The 19,303-nt window shown below is 42.3% G+C and overlaps 2 protein-coding genes across 20 annotated transcripts in view; one reads left to right on the forward strand and one right to left on the reverse strand.

Moving 5' to 3' along the window:
* DOCK6 (dedicator of cytokinesis 6) overlaps window positions 1–19,303 on the reverse strand; it is a 185,925-nt gene that overhangs the window by 113,760 nt on the left and 52,862 nt on the right. For all 19 annotated transcript variants that reach the window (XR_015732802.1, XR_015732803.1, XR_015732804.1 and 16 more), the window contains 5 exons: window positions 14,657–14,737; window positions 13,947–14,103; window positions 11,780–11,904; window positions 8,019–8,112; window positions 6,157–6,319 (listed from right to left, as the gene is read on the reverse strand). Coding sequence is in view for 16 of the 19 variants with exons in the window: in XM_034437790.3 (XP_034293681.1) it covers window positions 6,157–6,319; window positions 8,019–8,112; window positions 11,780–11,904; window positions 13,947–14,103; window positions 14,657–14,737 (620 nt within the window). In the remaining 3 variants the exon portion in view is untranslated. The remainder of the gene's footprint in view (window positions 1–6,156; window positions 6,320–8,018; window positions 8,113–11,779; window positions 11,905–13,946; window positions 14,104–14,656; window positions 14,738–19,303) is intronic.
* The window catches only part of ANGPTL8 (angiopoietin like 8), a 48,841-nt gene that overhangs the window by 7,947 nt on the left and 21,591 nt on the right, over window positions 1–19,303 (forward strand). The window lies entirely within an intron of this gene.

Raw genomic sequence — 19,303 nt, forward strand, 5'->3', positions numbered from 1 at the left:
TATTAGTGCTCTGACTAGGGGTGGTGTGCTGCACCAATAAGTACTCATTTACCCTCTCCTGCCAGCTGCCTAGTCCCATGTTCTTTAGTGCCTCTTTAGCAGATCTTACGGCCCTTTCCGCACATCCATTACTGGTCGGGTGGAACGGGGATATCAGGCAATGCCTGATTCCCAGGTGGGCTAGGAAGGACTCAAACGCTGTAGACATTAACTGCGGCCCGTTGTCCAACACGATCATGTCGGGCAGCCCATGCGTGGCAAATATTCTTTTGAGGGCCCTGATTGTAGTCTCCGAAGTGGCAGTGTGTATTAGGACTACTTCCACCCATTTAGAGTAAGGAATAGTTACTAGGAATAGTTGTCCTTCCAGGGGCCCATGAAGTCAATATGTATACGGGACCAGGGGGCTCTGGGTTCATCCCATTCCCTAGGGTGGTCCCTTGGCGGCAACGGCCTATTCCCTTGGCATTTCAAGCAGGTGGAAACCCACTCCATGATATCTTTGTCAAGATTCGGCCACCACAAATAGCACCGCCCCAGGGCCTTCATCCTAACTATCCCCGGGTGACCCCTATGTAAGGCAGCCAGTAAGGAGCACAGCAAAGACGGCAGCACTATCACTCGATGTCCCCATAGTAAACACCCGTTCTGAATCGACAGTTCGAGCTGTCTCACTGCGTAAGGCTGCAGCTCCTGTCCAAAAGGACCCCATGGCCACCCCTTAAGTACCCAGTTTATGACTCGGGTAAGCACTTGATCTCAAGCCGACGCTCGAGCAATGTCAGCGGCAGTCACCGGGAACGGCGAGTCGTCAATCAGCAATATGGTAGATGCCGGGGCTGGATCCGATAGCAAGGCAGGTAGGGGGCACCGGCTTAAGAGCGTCGGCGAGATGCTTTCCCAGCCGATGTAGCAGCGTGTACGAATATGCTGCTAGGAAAATGGGCCAACGGGTCATCCGTGGTGATAGGATCTGCAGGGTTTGGCGGTCACCCGCCAGGATTCCTAAAAGAGGCTTGTGGTCGGTAATTAAGTCAAAGGACTGCCCGTGTAGATAGTCATGGAACCTTTTGACCCCGGCCACTAGAGCCAAGGCCTCCTTATCCAACTGTGAGTAGTTTCTTTCAGCCGGGGCCAGCGTACATGAAAAGTATGCCACTGGATGTTCAAGTCCATTGGGGAACCTGTGGCTTAAGAGAGCACCGACCCCATACAGTGAGGCGTCGCATGCCAGCAAGAGAGGCAGGTGGTCACAATACTGAGTCAGGACAGAATTTGAGACAAGGAAGCACTTGACGGCTTCAAAAGCTGCCATCTTCCTTACTCCCCACATCCATGGCAGTCCCCGGTCCAGGAGGCGGTGTAATGGCTCAGCCATGGATGCCTTGTGTGGAAGGAAAACCATGTAGAAATTCAGAAGTCCAAGGAACACTTGGAGTTCAGGCTTATTTCGAGGGGGCGGGGCATCCACAATAGCTGCTAACTTTGCCGCCGTGGGGTCAACCAGGAACCCAAGGAACTCCACTTGGGGCACTGCGATGTGGCATTTTGATCACTTAACCTTGAGACCAGCACATTGGAATTGTCTCAGCACTCGTCTCAGTCTGTTCATGAGCTCGGGTGTGCTGGTAGCTGAGACCAGCACGTCGTCAAAATATGGAACGACCCTGGGGATTCCATGAAGCACCTGTTCCATCAGGCTTTGGAAGAGCCCCGGGGCCACACTGACTCCAAATTGGAGACGGTGGCAACGGAAGGCGCCACGGTGTGTGACAATCGTTTGGGCATCTGCCGTCATCTCGTCGACAGGCAACTGCTGGTATGCCTGAGCTAAATCCAGCTTGTCAAACATCGATCCTTTCCCCAAGGAGTGCAGCAGGTGCAGCACTACCGGAACTGGGTAGGCGTGTGTCTGTAATGCTCTGTTGAGGGTTGCCCTATAATCCGCACAAATGCGGATAGAGCCATCAGGCTTGATAGGAGTCACTATTGGCGATTCCCAACAGGCATCGTCTACAGGCTCCAATATGCCCTTGGAAATGAGTTTGTCCAGTTCGGCATCAACTTTCAGCTTCAACGCAAACTGCACTCGGCAGGGCTTCAATCTGCGAGGCGGAAACTGAGGATCTAGGCTGAAGGAGTCAGGAGTGCCAGTGTAGCAACCCAATTTTCCATCGAATACCGTGCGGAATTCTTTGACCAGGGTATCCAATTCGGAAGACTGAACGGAATGAATGCCCTGGATGGTTAATCCCAGAGCGTCAAACCAGTTCAATCCTAACAAACTTGGCAGAGGGCCATCCACAATGACCAAGGGTAGGAGGCCGAGAAACTCTTAAATTGGACTCTGAATCTTCCACTGCCAACAATGGGAATCGGGGTTCCCTGGTAGTCTTTTAGAAGTAGCCCACATGGAGTTAGACGTCTTTTGGACATATTGGGCACTAGACATTTTAAAGTACCCCAAGACGCGATCGATGTGGCTGATCCCGTGTCAACCTCCATCAGACAGGGCCGACCCTCGATGTTGACTGTGAGGTGAATTTTCTGCTTAACTATTTAGTCAGCTTGCTGTCCCACCATGTTCACCTCTGAAAAACCTTGGATGTAGTCTATCTGGTCATTCTGAGAATTTGATTTCTTGGGTGGCAGCCGCCTCTCTGTATTTGGCACATAATGTGGCAGTTTTGGTGATTGAACTGACAGGCATACCCTGGCTATGTGGCCCCACTGACCACAATGGCGGCATATTGCTTCTCTGAATCGGCAAGCGGTTCTTGGATAGTTTCCCCCACACCCTCTACAGTCCAACAGCGCAGGCTTGTTGCTGAGGCTTGATTTCCTAATCCCCTTAAGCCGATTCACTTCCCAATCCACATCATCATCATCATCCTCTACAAACTCAGATTCACTTGAGTGCACGGTCTCATCCTTAGGCTTCAATGGCCCCTGTTCCTTGGGCATATCAGCTATTGAGAGGGTAGCCAGCTCAGTAGCGCATGCTTCGTGTAATGCCTCCTGGAATGACAGGTCAGGCTTGTCCGAGGCCCTGGCTATTAATCGCCGTTTGAGGTGTTCATCCCTCACACCACTAATTAGTCTATCAAAGAGGCAGTCCTCAAGGTTCACAAACTGACAGTGCTGTGCCACTTTCCTCAGAGCTGCCATATACTGATTGATTGATTCCCCCTCAGCCTGATCCCTGTGATAAAAATGCTGGTGCATTACAATTCTCAATGGAGCTGGGGCATAGTGCTTTTTTAATTTATTCATGAATTCGTCCCAGGTTCCTGAATGAATGGACTGGGAAGCCACTAGCATCATGGCAGTTTCAAACATTTCTGGCCCACAGAAACTGAGGAAATAGGCACGTTTACGTTCACTTGATAAATTTGTATAGTCGTTAGCAATAAGGAAACATTCGAGCCTTGCGATATACGCCTCCCACAACTCTGTTGTTGGATTGAATGGGGCAAAATTTTGGGCAGACGCCATTCCCGCCAACATACTTCAATGCTGTGTGAGGGAAAACTGTGAGAGGAACCGGCTCTCGCTACCTGCTTGTTAGTGCCTGTCAGGAGTAACTTCGCTCTTCTTTCTGTTCCTCTCAAATCGCAATCCCATCTCGTCGCCAGTGCTATATTTCTAAGCGAGTGGGCTTCGGAATGACTGAGGAGGCCCTCGGCAACAGGTAACCATTTATTATCTCAACAGTAATTATCAACAACAACAAGAACAAGAACTAGAAGCCTTGCCAGTTGACAGCTCCTTTTTTTCCTGACTGTCAATTAGAAACTGCTTGACTTTCTAGGCCTCCCACTAGGGGGACGGCTCCTGAAAGGACTTAGAACATTACACGAGCCAAGAAAAGGCAGCGGAGGTGGGAGAGCAAAGCAAGCGAGTGAACTTTTGCCTGCTAGCTGGCCTCCTTACGCCCCTTCACTCCCGAGGCAGCCCTCCAGAAAGGCAGTGGAAGCATATGCGGCTGCCTTTTTCTTGTCATGCAATCTTTGAGACTGCGGCTCCCTAAAGGTAATGATGCTGTGGCATCAAGGGGGGGGTGGCGCAGGCAGGCCAAAGCGGTAAAAGGAACGGTCTTAGTTTGCAGGAGTGAAGCACAACTTGCCTTTGCGCTGCCCATTCAGTCTTCATCCCAGTACATTTGCACCCAAGGCAGCCCTCGGTTTGGAGCTGGGTCAATCCTAGCTTTGCTATTCATTGCAGTTAGGAATCTCAAATAAAGCCGAGAATGAACGCTTGTGTTGCAGCCAATCCGGGCGCTAGATAGGCAGGCAGCCTGCAAACTCTGTCGTCTTCTGAGGAGCCTGGCCGAAGTTTTGCTCGCTGAGGCACCAGGACTCCTGACGATGCGATGGGGTCCTTCAGGCACTTAGCTTGGCCACCTATTAGCTCCAGTCCCACCTTCAGCCTCAGCGACTGCCACACAAAAATTTGGCCGGGCTCCTTGAGAGGCGGAGTTTGCAGGAGGCTGATCTAGGGGCTGGCTACAACACAAACATTCATTCTCGGCTTTGAAATTCCTAGCTGCAATGGGCAGCAAAGCTAGGTTCGTCCCCCTGATCCAGCAGCTGGAAAAGGGGGCGGAGAAAAACAGTCCTGTTGCCAAGGTACGCATGGTTTGGAGGGAGAAAGAAATTCCAACTTCAGTCTCCTGGTGTGGCATGGGGCTTTGGGCAAAGGCTGGAGGGAAGGGCCTCTGGCTCGCTCATGCTCTCTCCTTCCCCAGTCTAGCTTGATGCAGGTGGAAGCTCACGTTGCCCTTTCCAAGGCCGCTGTCAGTGTAGCTGGGTGCCGGTGAGGGCTGGCTTTTTGCCTAGCTTTATCCAGTTGTCGGGGGGGGGGGGGACTGACGGGGGCCTGGGGAGGAAGCTATTCCTGCCCCCAACAGCTAGACAAAGCTAGGCAAAAAGCCAGCCCTCACCTGCACTGCCTGTGTGTGTGAGAGAGAGGGTGGGGGAGGGAGAGAGAGAGAAATAGAGATGTGGCTTCTTGGGGGTGCATTTTGGAGAAGTGTCAAGAGAAATGCTAAAATCATTTTGGGATTAAATTTCAAATGAAATTGGGTCTTCAGGGTAAGGAGACATGAAGAACTTTCAAATTCAGGTTTCTAAAAATTTTATTAAAAGGAATGTCTAGAGGCAGCTCTTTAACTCATTAGTCCAGAGGGAGCAAAAGAGATAGGGTCCCAATGAGGGTCTTAGCTATTTAGCTCAGGAACAGCAGAATAACAGAGCTGAAAGGTACTTTGGAGGTCTTCTAGCCCAACACCCTGCTCAGGCAGGAAAACTGAGGATGCCAAATCTGAGTGGACAGCCTGGGAAAGGCGTTAGAATAATACTTAGAAGGGACCTTATACCATTTCAGAGAAATGGCTGTCCAGTCTCTTCTTGAAAACCTCCAGTGTTGGAGCACCCAGAACTTCTGGAGACAAACAGTTCCACTGGTTAATTGTTCTGTCAGGAAATTTCTCCTTAGTTTTAGAGTGCTTCTCTCTTTATTCAGCTTCCCTCCATTGCTTTTTGTTTTGCCTTCTGCTGCTTTGGAAAATACATTGCCCCCCCCCTTCTTTGTGGCAGCCCCTCAAAATCCTGTTTTGTGACCTGCCTATCACACTCTTGGGCAAAGCATTTGAACCATTTCCTTCTTTCAGTGGTCCATGAAAGTACATCTATAGTATGTACTGTAGATGCAGATAATAAAGTTGAAAAAAGGTGAACAACATTTTTACAGAACTATAGATACGTTGAAGGTGGTTGAGACTGGGCATGACAAGGAGGAGCTCGAACTTGAGTTCAAGTCTCACTGGCTCAAAGTTGACTCAGCCTTCTATCCTTCCAAGGTTGGTAAAATGAGGACCCAGATTGTCAGGGACAATATGGAGACTTGTAAACTGCTTAGAGGGGGCTGTAAAGCACTATGAAGTGGTATATAAGTGCTATTGTTATTCCTTAAGTTCTCCTGCAGACTTTTAAATAAGGATCCTATTTTAACACAAAAAAGGGAAAAGAAAGGAGAAAGGATTAGGAAGGAAAGCCTTTTCTTGCAAGTTTTAAGTAAGAAAGTAAGAAAACACCCAAAACAGAGCTTCTTTCCTCTCTGGGACTATCCTTGCAATGTCACAAGATGTGTGCTCACCGATAAGTTGTGCGAGGGATGTAGACTTCTCGAACTGGGAATTCAAGGATCTCCTTGGTGGGTCGGACACGCAAATCAGGGTAGGGATGGACATGCAACAGTTCAGGTGAGAGGCAATAATGGGGGGTTTCTGGCACTGGTGAAATATCAATCTTGAATTGAGCTGTGATGCAAAAACAAGAGGAATGTAAGAATGATTTACTGTACATACAGAGCAACATGTCTAGACAGGCATCAAGCAACAGGGGTGATCATGGACAGCTGGAAGATGGGGAGATGCTGAGATCCATCTTTATCCCATGTGAAGACATTTTGAAGCTGAAGGACGAGCACTAGAAAGTGCCAGAGAAAGAGGTAGACCACTGGCACTGAACAGCAGAGATAGAATTGTCTCTTCACACACAGATCTTCATGTACAATGTACAATTTCCATACTATTACAAAACAAAGCATATTATATCTTAGCATTGAGCATGGAGATCTATGTGTGAAGGGTCAATTCCATGTGTGAAGAGTCAAGGGAATTCTGAAAAACTATGGATTAGCAGAGAGCCATCAATAGAATAGTACTGGGATTTAGATTACAAAAATCATTGGCTGAGATGGATGGACATAGAAATTGAATGAATGAATGAATGAATGAATGAATGAATGAATGAATGAATGAATGAATGAATTGAACAAACAAACAAAAGCAGTGACTCTGCATGACTGATAGCTTCAGCCCATGTTTTGTGGATGAGTACCTGCAGAATCAACTTGACTCTTGACAGAAAGACAGTTAGTTTGGTCTAGTGACCAAATTGGCACCAGGCTAGAAGGCACCAGGCACCAAGATAGAGAGTTTTAATCCAGCCTTAGCCATGAAGGCTGGCTGGGTGACCTTGGGTCAGTCACTCTTTCTCAGTCCAGCCCACCCCACAGAGTTGCTGTTGTGCAGAAAACAGGAGGAGTTAGATATGTTAGATATGTTCATCACCTTGACTTACTTGTAAAAATCACAGAGGTGGGATACAAATAAATAAATAAAAGCATTTGAGGTCACTAGGCTGAGCTCTCTAGAGTAGGGTTGTTGTTGTAGTTTTTAGCATATGGCATGTGTTAGCCAGGGATCATCGAGGTAGCTGGTTGCCTCTGTGAAAGGAATTTTTTTGGGTGGTGTTATCTTACCCGCGGGATGCCTGAATGCCAGTAGGCAATCAGGGGAGGCTCCTTTCTGTCCCTAGGCGGTTTATTCACTCACGGGAATCAAACCGCTGAGCTATCGACCTCATTGGAGCGCAGGCTCAGCATATTACCACGTAAGCCACTGCGGCCCCCTAAAGCAGGAGTGTCAAACTCAATTTCATTGAGGGATGCATCAGATTTGTGTTTGACCTTGGGGGCGGGGCAGTGTGGGCGTGGCCAAAGTGGCCATGGCTAGCTCAGTGTCACTCATGTCACCTGTGGTGGCCTGAGCACTCTGCCAGCAAAAAGGGGCTCCCAAGCTCTTTTTTCGGATGTGATGGCTTCCTGCAACCCATTGCCAGCAAAAACAGAGCTTGGGTCCAACCTCCATTTTTACTGGCTAGGGCAATCCCGTGGGCCAGATCTAAGCAACTCACGGGCCGGATCCGGCCCCTGGGCCTTGAGTCTGACACCCCTGGTCTAGAGAATGTAGCTATTTCAGTATTTTGAGGAAAGGACACTTCATTTACCTCAATGTAATTTCCACTTGAAAACTGGTGGTTCAGTCCTACTTTATAACACATTTTGTGGATAATTTGAAGCACATTTGGGCTCAAAAAAGATCATGATAGTAACAAAGTAACATAAAGGGGCAGAGAATATTGTAATTAGGGTATTACAATACCCTAATTTACCTGTAACTGGACGGAGTCTTCTCAGGACAGAAGATGGGCGCCTCATATCTGCTAGGAACTTATACAAGTCCTCATCACTGAGACGATCACCTTCCTGACAATGAAGAGAAACAGAAGAAGACAAAGAAGGTGGCATTCACTAGTATAGTGAATAAAGCCTCTTATGAGTGTTCTCTATTACCATTCATCCACAAATGTTTATGCAGAGCTTCAGTAATCAAAAATCAAGACATGCCAAGACTCTCAGCTTTCAAATCTGCTTTGTACTGAAAATAGCCTAATGTGTTGTTTAGAAATTTTTTTAATATACATTTAGGATTTGGTTAATAAGGGAGATAATTTGTTCAGTTGTTTTTTTAGGGTTTGTTTTTCAATTTTACAGAGGTCATTTTGATTTTAATTTTCTCCCTAGGTCATTTTGGTATGATTTTCTTTCTATTTTTCCTCATGTTTATAGAGATAAACAGATAGTCCTCGACTTACTACAGTTCATTTAGTGACTGTCCAAAGTTAAGGCACTGAAAAAAGTGACTTTGACCATTTTTCACAGTTATGACTTGCAGCATCCCCATGATCATGTGATCAAAATTCCAATGCTTGGCAATTGATTCATATTTATGACCATTGCTGTGTCTCGAGGTCATGTCATGGACCGACCATTCCCTCCTTAGACTGGACTTTCAATCTGCCAACCCTTGCTGCTGGGAGACGGGACCCATAAAATGGTTCTGCCCCAGGCGCCTGATGGACCCAGAGAGGTTCTTGACGGAGCTTGGGACATTCCCCACCTCTCAATCCTGCGATTCGGCTGAGGCTCTGGTGGCATCCTGGGAACGGGTGACTACCGACGCCTTGGACTGAATTGCACCTTTGCGGCCTCTGACCCGACACAGATCCCGGGTTGCTCCTTGGTTTTCCATGGAGCTCCGGGAAATGAAACGTCGGAAAAGACGCCTAGAGGAGAGTTGGAGGTCCTCCCGGTCTGAATCTGATTGAACACAGTTAAGAACCCATATTAGGTCTTATCTAGTGGTGATGGAAGTGGTGAAGCGAGATTACTTTGCTGCCCTCATTGCATCTGCAGAAAACCGCCCAGCGGCCCTGTTTCGTGTGACCCGCTCCCTCCTCAATCAGGGAGCGAGGGAAGACCCTTTACAGGGCAGAGCTGAGGATTTTGTACAGTTTCTGCATGATAAAATCGCTCAGATCCGGATCGGATTCTGACTAGGCAGAATCCAATGGGGAGATTAGGGTAGGTCTTGAGAGTAATATCTGGGTTGACCCTGTTTCTGTCAAGGAAGTGGATAGGATTATGGGTAAACTTGGTTCCTCCATTTGCTTATTGGATCCTTGTCCCTCCTGGTTGGTTTCGGCTGCCAGGGAGGTGACTAGAGACTGGATCCAGGCAATTGTCAATGCTTCGTTGAAGGAGGGGGTCTTCCCCGCCTCTCTTAAGGAGGTGGTGGTTCGACCTCTCCTCAAAAAGCCTTCCCTGGATCCAGACTCACTTAATAACTATCGTCCCGTCTCCAACCTTCGCTTCATTGTGAAGGTTGTTGAGACTGTGGTGGCGCAACAGCTCCTACAGTTCCTGGAGGAAACGGAATACCTTGACCCGTACCAATCGGGCTTCCGACGCGGGCACAGCACAGAAATGGCATTGGTCGCTCTGGTGAATGATCTCTGGTGGGCTCAGGATGGTGGTTGTTCCTCCATCCTGGTCCTACTTGACCTCTCAGCGGCTTTTGATACCATCGACCATGGTATCCTACTGCAGCGACTTGTGGGGTTGGGGGTGGGAGGCACTGTTTTACAGTGATTCTCCTCCTACCTCTCAGGTTGCTTGCAGTTTGTATGGGCGGGGGGGGCAGAGGTCCACCCCGAGGCCCCTAAATTGTGGGGTGCTTCAAGGGTCGATTCTCTCCCCCCTGCTCTTTAACATCTATATGAAGCCGCTGGGTGAGATCATTCTTGGCTTCGGGGTGAGATATCATCAATATGCTGATGATACCCAGTTATACATCTCCACCCCAGACCACCCCAGAGATGCCCTTTCCGTGATGTCCCGTTGCCTAGAGGCGGTGCGGGCCTGGATGGGTAGAAACAGACTCAGATTCAACCCCTCCAAAACTGAGTGGCTGTGGATGCCGACATCTCGGGTTTCAGAGGCCCCATCACTTTTGATGGGTTGGGAAAAACTTGCCCCCGTTGATAGGGCTCGCAACTTGGGTGTCCTCCTGGATGCTCGGCTATCCCTAGAAGACCACCTGATGGCCGTGACCAGGGGGGCCTTCGCACAGGTTCGCCTGGTGTGCCAGTTGCGCCCTTTCCTGGACCGAGATGACCTTCGCACTGTCACTCATGCCCTGGTTACTTCCCGCTTGGATTACTACAATTCCCTCTACATGGGCCTGCCCCTGAGATGCACCCGGAGACTCCAGCTGATCCAGAATGCAGTCGCACAGGTCGTTACGGGAGCCCCTTGTTACTCCCATATAACACCTCTCCTGCGTGAGCTGCACTGGTTACCAGTGGTTCTCCGGGTCCACTTCAAGGTGCTGGTTCTCACCTATAAGGCCCTACATGACTTAGGTCCGGGATATTTGCAGGACCTTCTCCTGCCTGCCTCCCACCGTCCTGTTCGCTCACATAGGGCTGCTCTCCACAGGGTTCCGACGGCGAGCCAATGTCGTCTGGCGGCGCCCAGGGGTAGGGCGTTCTCTGTGGGTGCTCCCACCCTCTGGAATGAGTTGCCTACTGAGCTCCAAACGGCTCCTGATCTCCGTCCTTCCGTCAGGACCTGAAGACTTGATTGTTCAAGCCAATAGGCTGACTCTGATTCTGGGTTTTATTATTTATTATTTATTAGTTAATTTGGTTTAAAATGGGATTTTGTTGTACATGTTTTTAACTTGTGTTCGCCGCCCTGAGTCCTTCTGAAGAAGGGTAGCATATAAATACACGAAATAAATAAATAAATAAATAAATAAATGTAAAACCTTCTGACAAGCAAAGTCAATGCGAAGCCAGGTTAAGAACCAGGTTACTAACTTATCAACTTCAGTCATTCACTTAAGAACTGTGCCAAGAAAGGTCACAAAATGGGGCAAAACTCACTTAACAAATGTTTCACTTAACAATAGAAATTTTCTGTTGTGTGTGTTGTTCTGTCTCAATTGTGGTCGTAAATCAAGGACTACCTGTAGTACATTAGGGTTTTTTCTAAAGTATGTAGACATCTATACAATAATAATATAATTCATATAGGTATACTGCTAGTTAATTAAAATGTAGCATTACAAATCGATGACTAAGCTTTTTAAAGAGATGTTAACTGTAATCTTTTTAATATTGATTAAACAGTATTTTTTTAAACAGACTCTTTAAAAATGCAGCATGCCAAGAAATATGGAGACAAGGGCATCTTGAAGGCTTTGTTTCTCCCAGCCACCTTCCTTTAAGACCTTGGGGCTTACCCCATTCTGTTAAGCAAGAATGTGGTGTCCATCCCACTGACATATTTTCATTTTGAGAGCTACAGAAAAGTGATTTCCCCCTCTTTCATGGCAGACTAATTACCATTTTTGCCAGAAAAGATTCTGGAAGTTTATGCTTCACTCATTTCACAGATGCATCAAGTGAGGAAACAAATAGTGCCATACAAACAGCCCCTCTGATTCTATGTCTGTATTCTCACAGAAACATTAAACCTACATGATGCTCTGGGTGAGACAAGTCCAAAAAACATTCTAACTTCTAACCTGTTTGAAAAAATTGGTGATTGTGAGGGTGGCTGGACGGAAGTTGCTAAAGCTGCACATCTCCTCCCCAACACTCAGGCGTCCATAGGCTTTCCTCTTGCGCTCATTCCAGGTGCCTTTGCGCTCTGCAAAAGGAGAGAGTGTTCAATAAGAAAGGCATATGTCCTCAGCAAGAAATAACCTAACAGTTAGATGAGTTACTATTATGATCTTCGAATTCCTCATCTGCAGCACAGAAAAAAAAAGTAATCTTATTTCAAAGGCAAACATAATGGATACAGACTACAATTTGCATATAATCTAGCTGAGAGAATAGAGCACCAATTAGCCATTTTGGAAAATTATTCTCTTGCGTTTTAAAAACAAAAGCAAATCAAAAGAGCCCCAAAGAAACAGAACACAAGCCATTAATACATCTGTCTGGAAGGGAATCTCAGTGTCCTAAAAATGGGCCTTGAACTATTACAGTTTATTATGAGGCTATATTCTGATGCCTCTTGGAAGGTGGATATCTCCAAAGCTCCTACAGGGAGTCAGTGGAATATAAAAAGCTGTGTGAACACTACAGCAGAGACAAGTCACAATGTAGTTTGCAAACAGCATGCAAGGTCTGCCAAACAAGGGACCTTGAAGTATGATCACTAAGACGGACTTAAATTGCTTATCTCTAATCTACTGAAAGAGTATTCCTTGCTTTAAAAAAAAGTTGATTTCCTTAGAATTGGTTTCCACCCTCATGATTCTAAATAAAATGCATCACTCTGTATTGCAGTATTGGGAGCCCTATGTTGAATGCCTGCAAGTCAGTTTTATGTTGATTGCAATTGTCTTGTGCCAGTAAACTATCAGAAAGTATGATTCAGCCAGGGGACAGGAGTGGCATTTTTTTCCTGATGCCAGGCACAAGGCACCTTAGTTTTCATTCTGGAAGAATAATGTACTTTCTAATGCGGGGTCAGCAACCTCAGCTCTGGAACCGCATGTGGCTCTTTCATCCCTCTGCTGCGGCTCCCTGTCACTGGTCAGCTCCACAATTGATAGGGCTTTAGGTTAGGACAGATAGAGAAAAAAAGGATGTCGCGCTAGGAGGAGACTCTATTTTTGGGGAGGGGGGAGTGGACTTCTGGTCAGCAGAGGAAAAAGGATGCTGTGCTAGGAGGAGTCTCTATGGTGGGGGAACTGGACTTCCGGTCTGCTCCAGAATTGAATGGGGGGCTTCCGGTTGTGGTTCTTTGAGTGTTTAAGGTTGCCGACCCCTGTTCTAATGTGTCAAGCCCATGTACCATAGCTGGCAAGACCAAAAAAACCAAAAACAGCATGTATTTCATTAAGTTATCTTTAATGCTAGATAAATAGTAACTCTTGGAAACTAAGTAAAATTTCAGAGCCTCATTTAGAATCACGTTGTTAAGTTGGGAAACCATATAATTCCAATAATTAAAAAATAATAATTTAAAGTGAGTTAATTAAAGTGGAGTCCCATTTAAATGTTTCCCCATATGAACTAAATTGTCATGTATGAGATAATCTATCAACAGACATACCCTGCTTAATTTAATTTATTTTGTATGGCCTACCATCTGACTTAAGTGATTCTGGGAAGCTTACAATAGTTAAAAACAAAATAAAAAATAGAAACATATAAAATATCAGAAGCCATTTAGAAAATAAAAATAAGCATGGCCAGTGGTCAAAGTCCATCCTTGAATCAAGCTCAACGAACTCAGTGTAAAAACTCCCCACCATTACTAGACAGAAGAAGTGTCCCTGAAATAGCCTGGTCCCATACCATGTATGCTTTATAGGTCATTATTAGCACTCTGAAATGCACTTTGGAGCATACTGGTAATTAGCGCAGTTTATGGAGCAGAGATGCAATGTGCACTGACTGAGGAGTACAAATAACTGCCAGTACTACTGCATTTTGCACCAGCTGCAGTTTCCAAATGCTTTCCCTGTCTTCCCACATTATGCATTCTATCTTTCACTCAAACCACCTATGGCACAGTGTCCATTCTCACAGAGAAAGTTTGAGTTTGATCCAGAAATTATTCGTTTCTATCCTTGGGGCCACGACCTAAATACCAAAACAAATAGAACTCAATGAGAAATTATTATGCAAATGCAGATAATTCTTCTGCACTGAGCTCAGCTTTAAATGACTAACCATTTTCAGAGTCTGAAGCATCCTTCTCAAGCATCCCAGTAGTGCTAATTATATTCATGAGATGGATGGCAGTCCAGGCAAATGGCATACGGTAGTGTCCCAACCGGGTGCAAAATTGCTCTCCTGCCACTCGCAGCTTCTCCAACTTCTCCTTGTTCTGAAAGTACAAGCAGAAAACATCATCACTGTATTTCAGTTCTAATTGTTTGATCCTTATCACAGTTTTAACCAACTTGAGCTCTGAAGATGTGTTGGGCTTCAAAAGGCAAAATGGCAGGAAATTCTGTGAGCTGAAGGCACTGTGTTAGGAAAAGCTGCCTAAATTATCATTCTGAATGACAAACTATTATTATTCCAGTGAAAATGACTGGAGTTAGGGGAATGATTCAAATGAAATTAAGCTAAATTAACAGGTCTGTCCTACATAGTACAACCATCCATTTTCAAAATACACCCCCCCTCCAAAAAAAAAAAAAAAAAAACCTGGCAGAGCAAGCTACTATATATAAACAGGCAGTAAATCTCACACTCACACTAATAATGTTACCAAGTCTGGAATGAAATGTCTGCAACAAACCACCAAATGTCTGCAACAAACCACCAAACTCAGAAAACCAAGAATTCCATAGTTCAACCCTGAACTATTTATGTTCTCTTCTTTTAGAATTACATACATAGCTGTCAGTTTATTTGTGCTGGATTTCATCTACCTTCACAGCATCTGTTTCCTTCATGACCATGTAAGGTTCACAGCATTCACTGATGTCCCCTTGCTGTAGCACTTTCTCCAGCTATAATGGAAGAGAAAACATGTTACATGATGTGACACAAACCTAACAGACATCCTGAAGAAATAATATAACAGGTATCCTGAAGTTCCTAAGAATAAAATCAAGATACTTTGAGCACTATCTCACGTGTTATTCATTACAAGAAAGCCAACTTTTAATGACTTTGAAAACCAGAAATGAGACAACTAGTCCTATATTCAGAAATTGCTTTTTTCAATACTAAGGGAATAAAAGTGGAATGACAAGTGTGATTTATTAGCATTTTTACTAGCAACTCAAAAGAATGAAAAAAAAATAATGTAAGCATTAACTCTGTTGTAAAATTCTGATTTTGTGTTGGAATTGAAAGTGGGTTAATGTATTCAGAAGACAGGATATTACATGCAATAGTAATATACCTTTTCCAAGGAAACTCCATCCCAAATCTCTTAATGTGATCAAGCTTGAGGTAGATATGCAAAGACATAGTTTAAGAAAAGAACGTGAAAAAAGTGAGAGATGTGACTTGACATTCAATTATGGGATCCTTTTGTGAATGAATGAATGAAAAACTGAGCCCATGAATCAAAACTTGTCACTGAGTATTATTAATGATGCGGTCATCATCATTTCTGACCAGAAAGACTCACTATAGTCATCACCAATCTTCCAGCTGTTTTGATGTTGATAGATCAAAGCTAGGTAGAGAACCTATGAATGTATGACTATTATAAAGAGGGAATCAGTTCTTCAATAGTACATTAACAGAATCATAGAGGTGACACAATTTCATGGAATAAAAAATATTCCCACCAATATCACTAACTGAAACCTAGTATATTTAGTCCTCAACTTACAACAATTCTTTTAGCCATTGTTTGAAATTAAACAGCACTGAAAAAAGTAACATAACCTGTCCTCATTCATACAACCGTTACAGCATTCCCATAATCATTGATCAAAATTTGGGTGCTTGGCAACCAGCATATATTTACAATGATTGAAGAATCCTGAGGTTACTTGATCACCATTTGTGAACTTCACAGCTGACTTCTAACAAGCAAAGAATAGGGGAAGATGGGTTAACATAACAACTGCATGATTCACTTAACAACTGTAGTTATTTTTCTTAAGAATATTGGCATAAAAGGTTATAAAATGGGGAACAACTCACTTAACTGCCTTACATAGTAATGGAAATTTTGGTCCCAATTGTGGTCTTAAGTCAAGGACTAGGTGTACATTCGACTTAAATGCCCATCTTGCCTCATAATGCAGTTTATCATGCACTGAACACTTTTTCCCACTCTGAAAATTGATAAGTGATTATCCCTTGAAAGGAGCAGAGACCTTAAAGACTCTGACCACGCAGAATTGTTACTAGAATTAGATATGTTTTGGAGAAAAAAGAAAATTGTTGGAGATATGATGAAAAATTGTATAAAAACGAGGAAGATAAGAATCGTATTCTTAAGAAATGGGAAGAAAATTGGGATTGGAATGATAATGGGGAAGTCAATTATGGAACAGTTTGGGACACAATGAAAGCAATTTTTAGAGGAGAAAGTATTAAATTATCAAGTAGGAAGTATAAGAATTATAAAGTAAAAATAGAGGAAAAGAAGAAATTGATAAAAGAACTGGAAAATAGATTTCTACTGACTAAGGATAGGAAATTATGGGAGGAACTTAAAAAAATGAAAAATAAACAAATAGCGGAAGATACAGAAATAGTTAAAAAAATTAAGCTATTTAAAAAGAGAATTTTTTGAATATGGCAATAAAAATTCAAAATTATTAGCAAGAATGGCGAAAGATAAAAAAGAAAAAAGAGAAATAGGTGTCCTAATAGATGAAAAAGGTAAGAGATGTTATAAAAATTAGAAAAATGTGAAATTGTTAAAAAGCTTTTTCAAGAATTATATCTTAAGAAAGAAATTGATAATTGTAAATTAAAAAATTTCTTAGAAAAATATGGTCAGAAGAAAATTGATAATAAATATAAAGAAAAAATGGAAAAGGATATTACCTCTGAGGAAATTAAAGATGTGATTCAGAAGCTAAAACTTGGAAAATCTCCAGGTGAGGATGGGTTACCAGCAGAATTTTATAAAGAGTTTAAAGAAACTTTGATCCCAAAATTACAGAAATTGTATAATAAGATGGAAGTGATATTCCCATGTCCTGGAATAGAACAATTATATCCTTAATCCCGAAACCAGGTAAAGATTTAGAAAAGATTGAATCCTATCGGCCCATTTCCTTGATTAACCAAGATGCTAAGATATTTACTGCAATTGTAGCAAATAGATTGAATAATTTTATAGATAAATATATAAACCATAATCAAGTAGGTTTTGTTAAAGGGCATTATATGTGTGATTTAGTTAGAAGAGTATTAAATGTTATTGATATTGCTGAGAATAATGGTGATAAGATAGGTATTCTTGCCTTGGATATTTTTAAAGCCTTTGATTCTATACAATGGGATACTATAAAAGAAATGATTTCTGCATTAGGATTTGGTAATAAATTTATTCATATTATTTCCAAATTGTACCAGAGGGGTACGGCAAGAGTGAAGGTAAATGGTATATTTACACAAGATATAAATTTGGAAGCAGGGACGAGACAGGGTTGTCCCCTGTCTCCGACCCTATTTTTATTAGCAATGGAAATTTTAACAACTTTGATTGAAGAGGATTCAGAATTAATAGGTTATAAAGGCATCAAAGTTAATTTATATGCAGATGACACTCTTGTCATTTTAAATAATATTACAAATGATATAAAAAGAGTTCAAATACATTTGGAAGAATTTGAAGATATGACTGGTTTGAAAGTAAATTGGGCAAAATCAGAATTATTAATGGAAATTGATAGGGAAAACAAATTAGAAAAATTACAAAATCAATTTGGAATTAGGATAAAGGATAATTTAAGATATTTAGGTATTATACTTTCACTTAAAATTAAAAATTTAAAGAAACTAAATTATGACATAGTAATAAAAGAAATTGAAGAGAAAATTGGGAAATATAAAAAACTAAAGTTATCTTGGTTTGGTAGAGTAGCTTTTTGTAAAATGATATTACTTCCTAAATTTAACTTTTTATTCAAGATGCTTCCGATTTTTTTAACCGAGAAGGACATTGAAGTATATCAAAAAAAATTAGATAAATTTTGTAATGGGGATAAAAAACCAAGATTGATTAAGAAAATGTGGTATCAGAACCAAAAACAAGGTGGTTTAGGAATTCCAAAATTATTAAACTATTATAGAGCATTTAATATAAAAACAGTAGTAAAAATTTTAAAAGGAGATGTTAAACTTTGGGTAGTTTGGAAATGAAGGAAATAAAGAAGTTTGGTTACAAATGGTTTTTGGAAAATTTTAAAGGTAAGGTTAAAATTTGTAATTATTGGTTAAATAGTTTGACTAAAAATTGGGATAGAGTAGCAAAAAAATTAATACCAGACGTATTGTATTTAAGTAAACTGAAAGAGAATTGCCCAATGAAATTAAATAGTAACAGAGAGAAGATTATAATAGAAGAGAAAGTGGAAACAATTAGTGAATGGTTGAAATTTATAGAAAATGAAATGAGGAAAGAGGAAATTTATGGAAAATTAAACATTAATTGGTTTGAAAGAATTCAAATGAATAAATGGAATAGGAAATGTAAAGAAAGGAATGATGAGGGTAGAAAGGAAACGGAATTTGAAAATTTGACATCTCGAATAATAAAAGATGAAATTGGGCCAAAGGGATTAGTTAGTAAAATTTATAAAATTATTAACTTTGATAATAATTCACAAAGGGTAATGAAAGAGAATTGGGTAAAAGAACTGGGTATTGAAATTTCTGATCAAAATTGGAATATGAACTGGGTCAGTAGAATAATGAGGACATTATCAATAAGGATTAAAGAACATAACTATAAAGTTATTTGGAAGTGGTATTTGACCCCAATAAGACTTTTTCAAATGGATAATAAAGTGGATAAAATGTGTTGGAGATGTAAAGTGGAACTCGGGACATATGCTCATAGGTGGTGTAAATGTAATGGGGTTGAACTTTTTTGGTCTAGGATTGAAAATGAAATATTTGAAATGATTAAGAAGAGGGTCAAATTGAAATTGGAAACCATATTATTATTAATATTGAATGAAACAACATTAACAACTGGAGAAAGAGAATTGGTGAAGATTTTGGTTATAATGGGGAGAATTATAATTGCTAGATATTGGAAATTAAATGTTGACTTAAAATTAGAAGAATGGTATAATGAAACATGGAAATTCGCATTAAATGATAAATTGACTTGTGATATTAAAATTAGAAGTGGTCTATTGAAGAATGGACTTTGAAGGTGGCCAGTTTTGCAGAAATGGCGAAGATATCAGCATACTTAAAAGACTGGACTCAAGAGACTTATGTATAGGAGTGGAAGAAATGGATAGATTATGTGCAGAATAAATATCAAACTAGGAAGTACCAGATAGCTTTTAGTTGAATGTTGTGTAGAAATGTATAGTATATAAGGGGTAGAATAGTTCAATGTCATGTAGAAATGTATAGTACAC

This window comes from Pantherophis guttatus, chromosome 2 (genome assembly GCF_059756535.1).
Source record: "Pantherophis guttatus breed Tessera chromosome 2, ASM5975653v1, whole genome shotgun sequence".
Classification (NCBI taxonomy): domain Eukaryota; kingdom Metazoa; phylum Chordata; class Lepidosauria; order Squamata; family Colubridae; genus Pantherophis; species Pantherophis guttatus.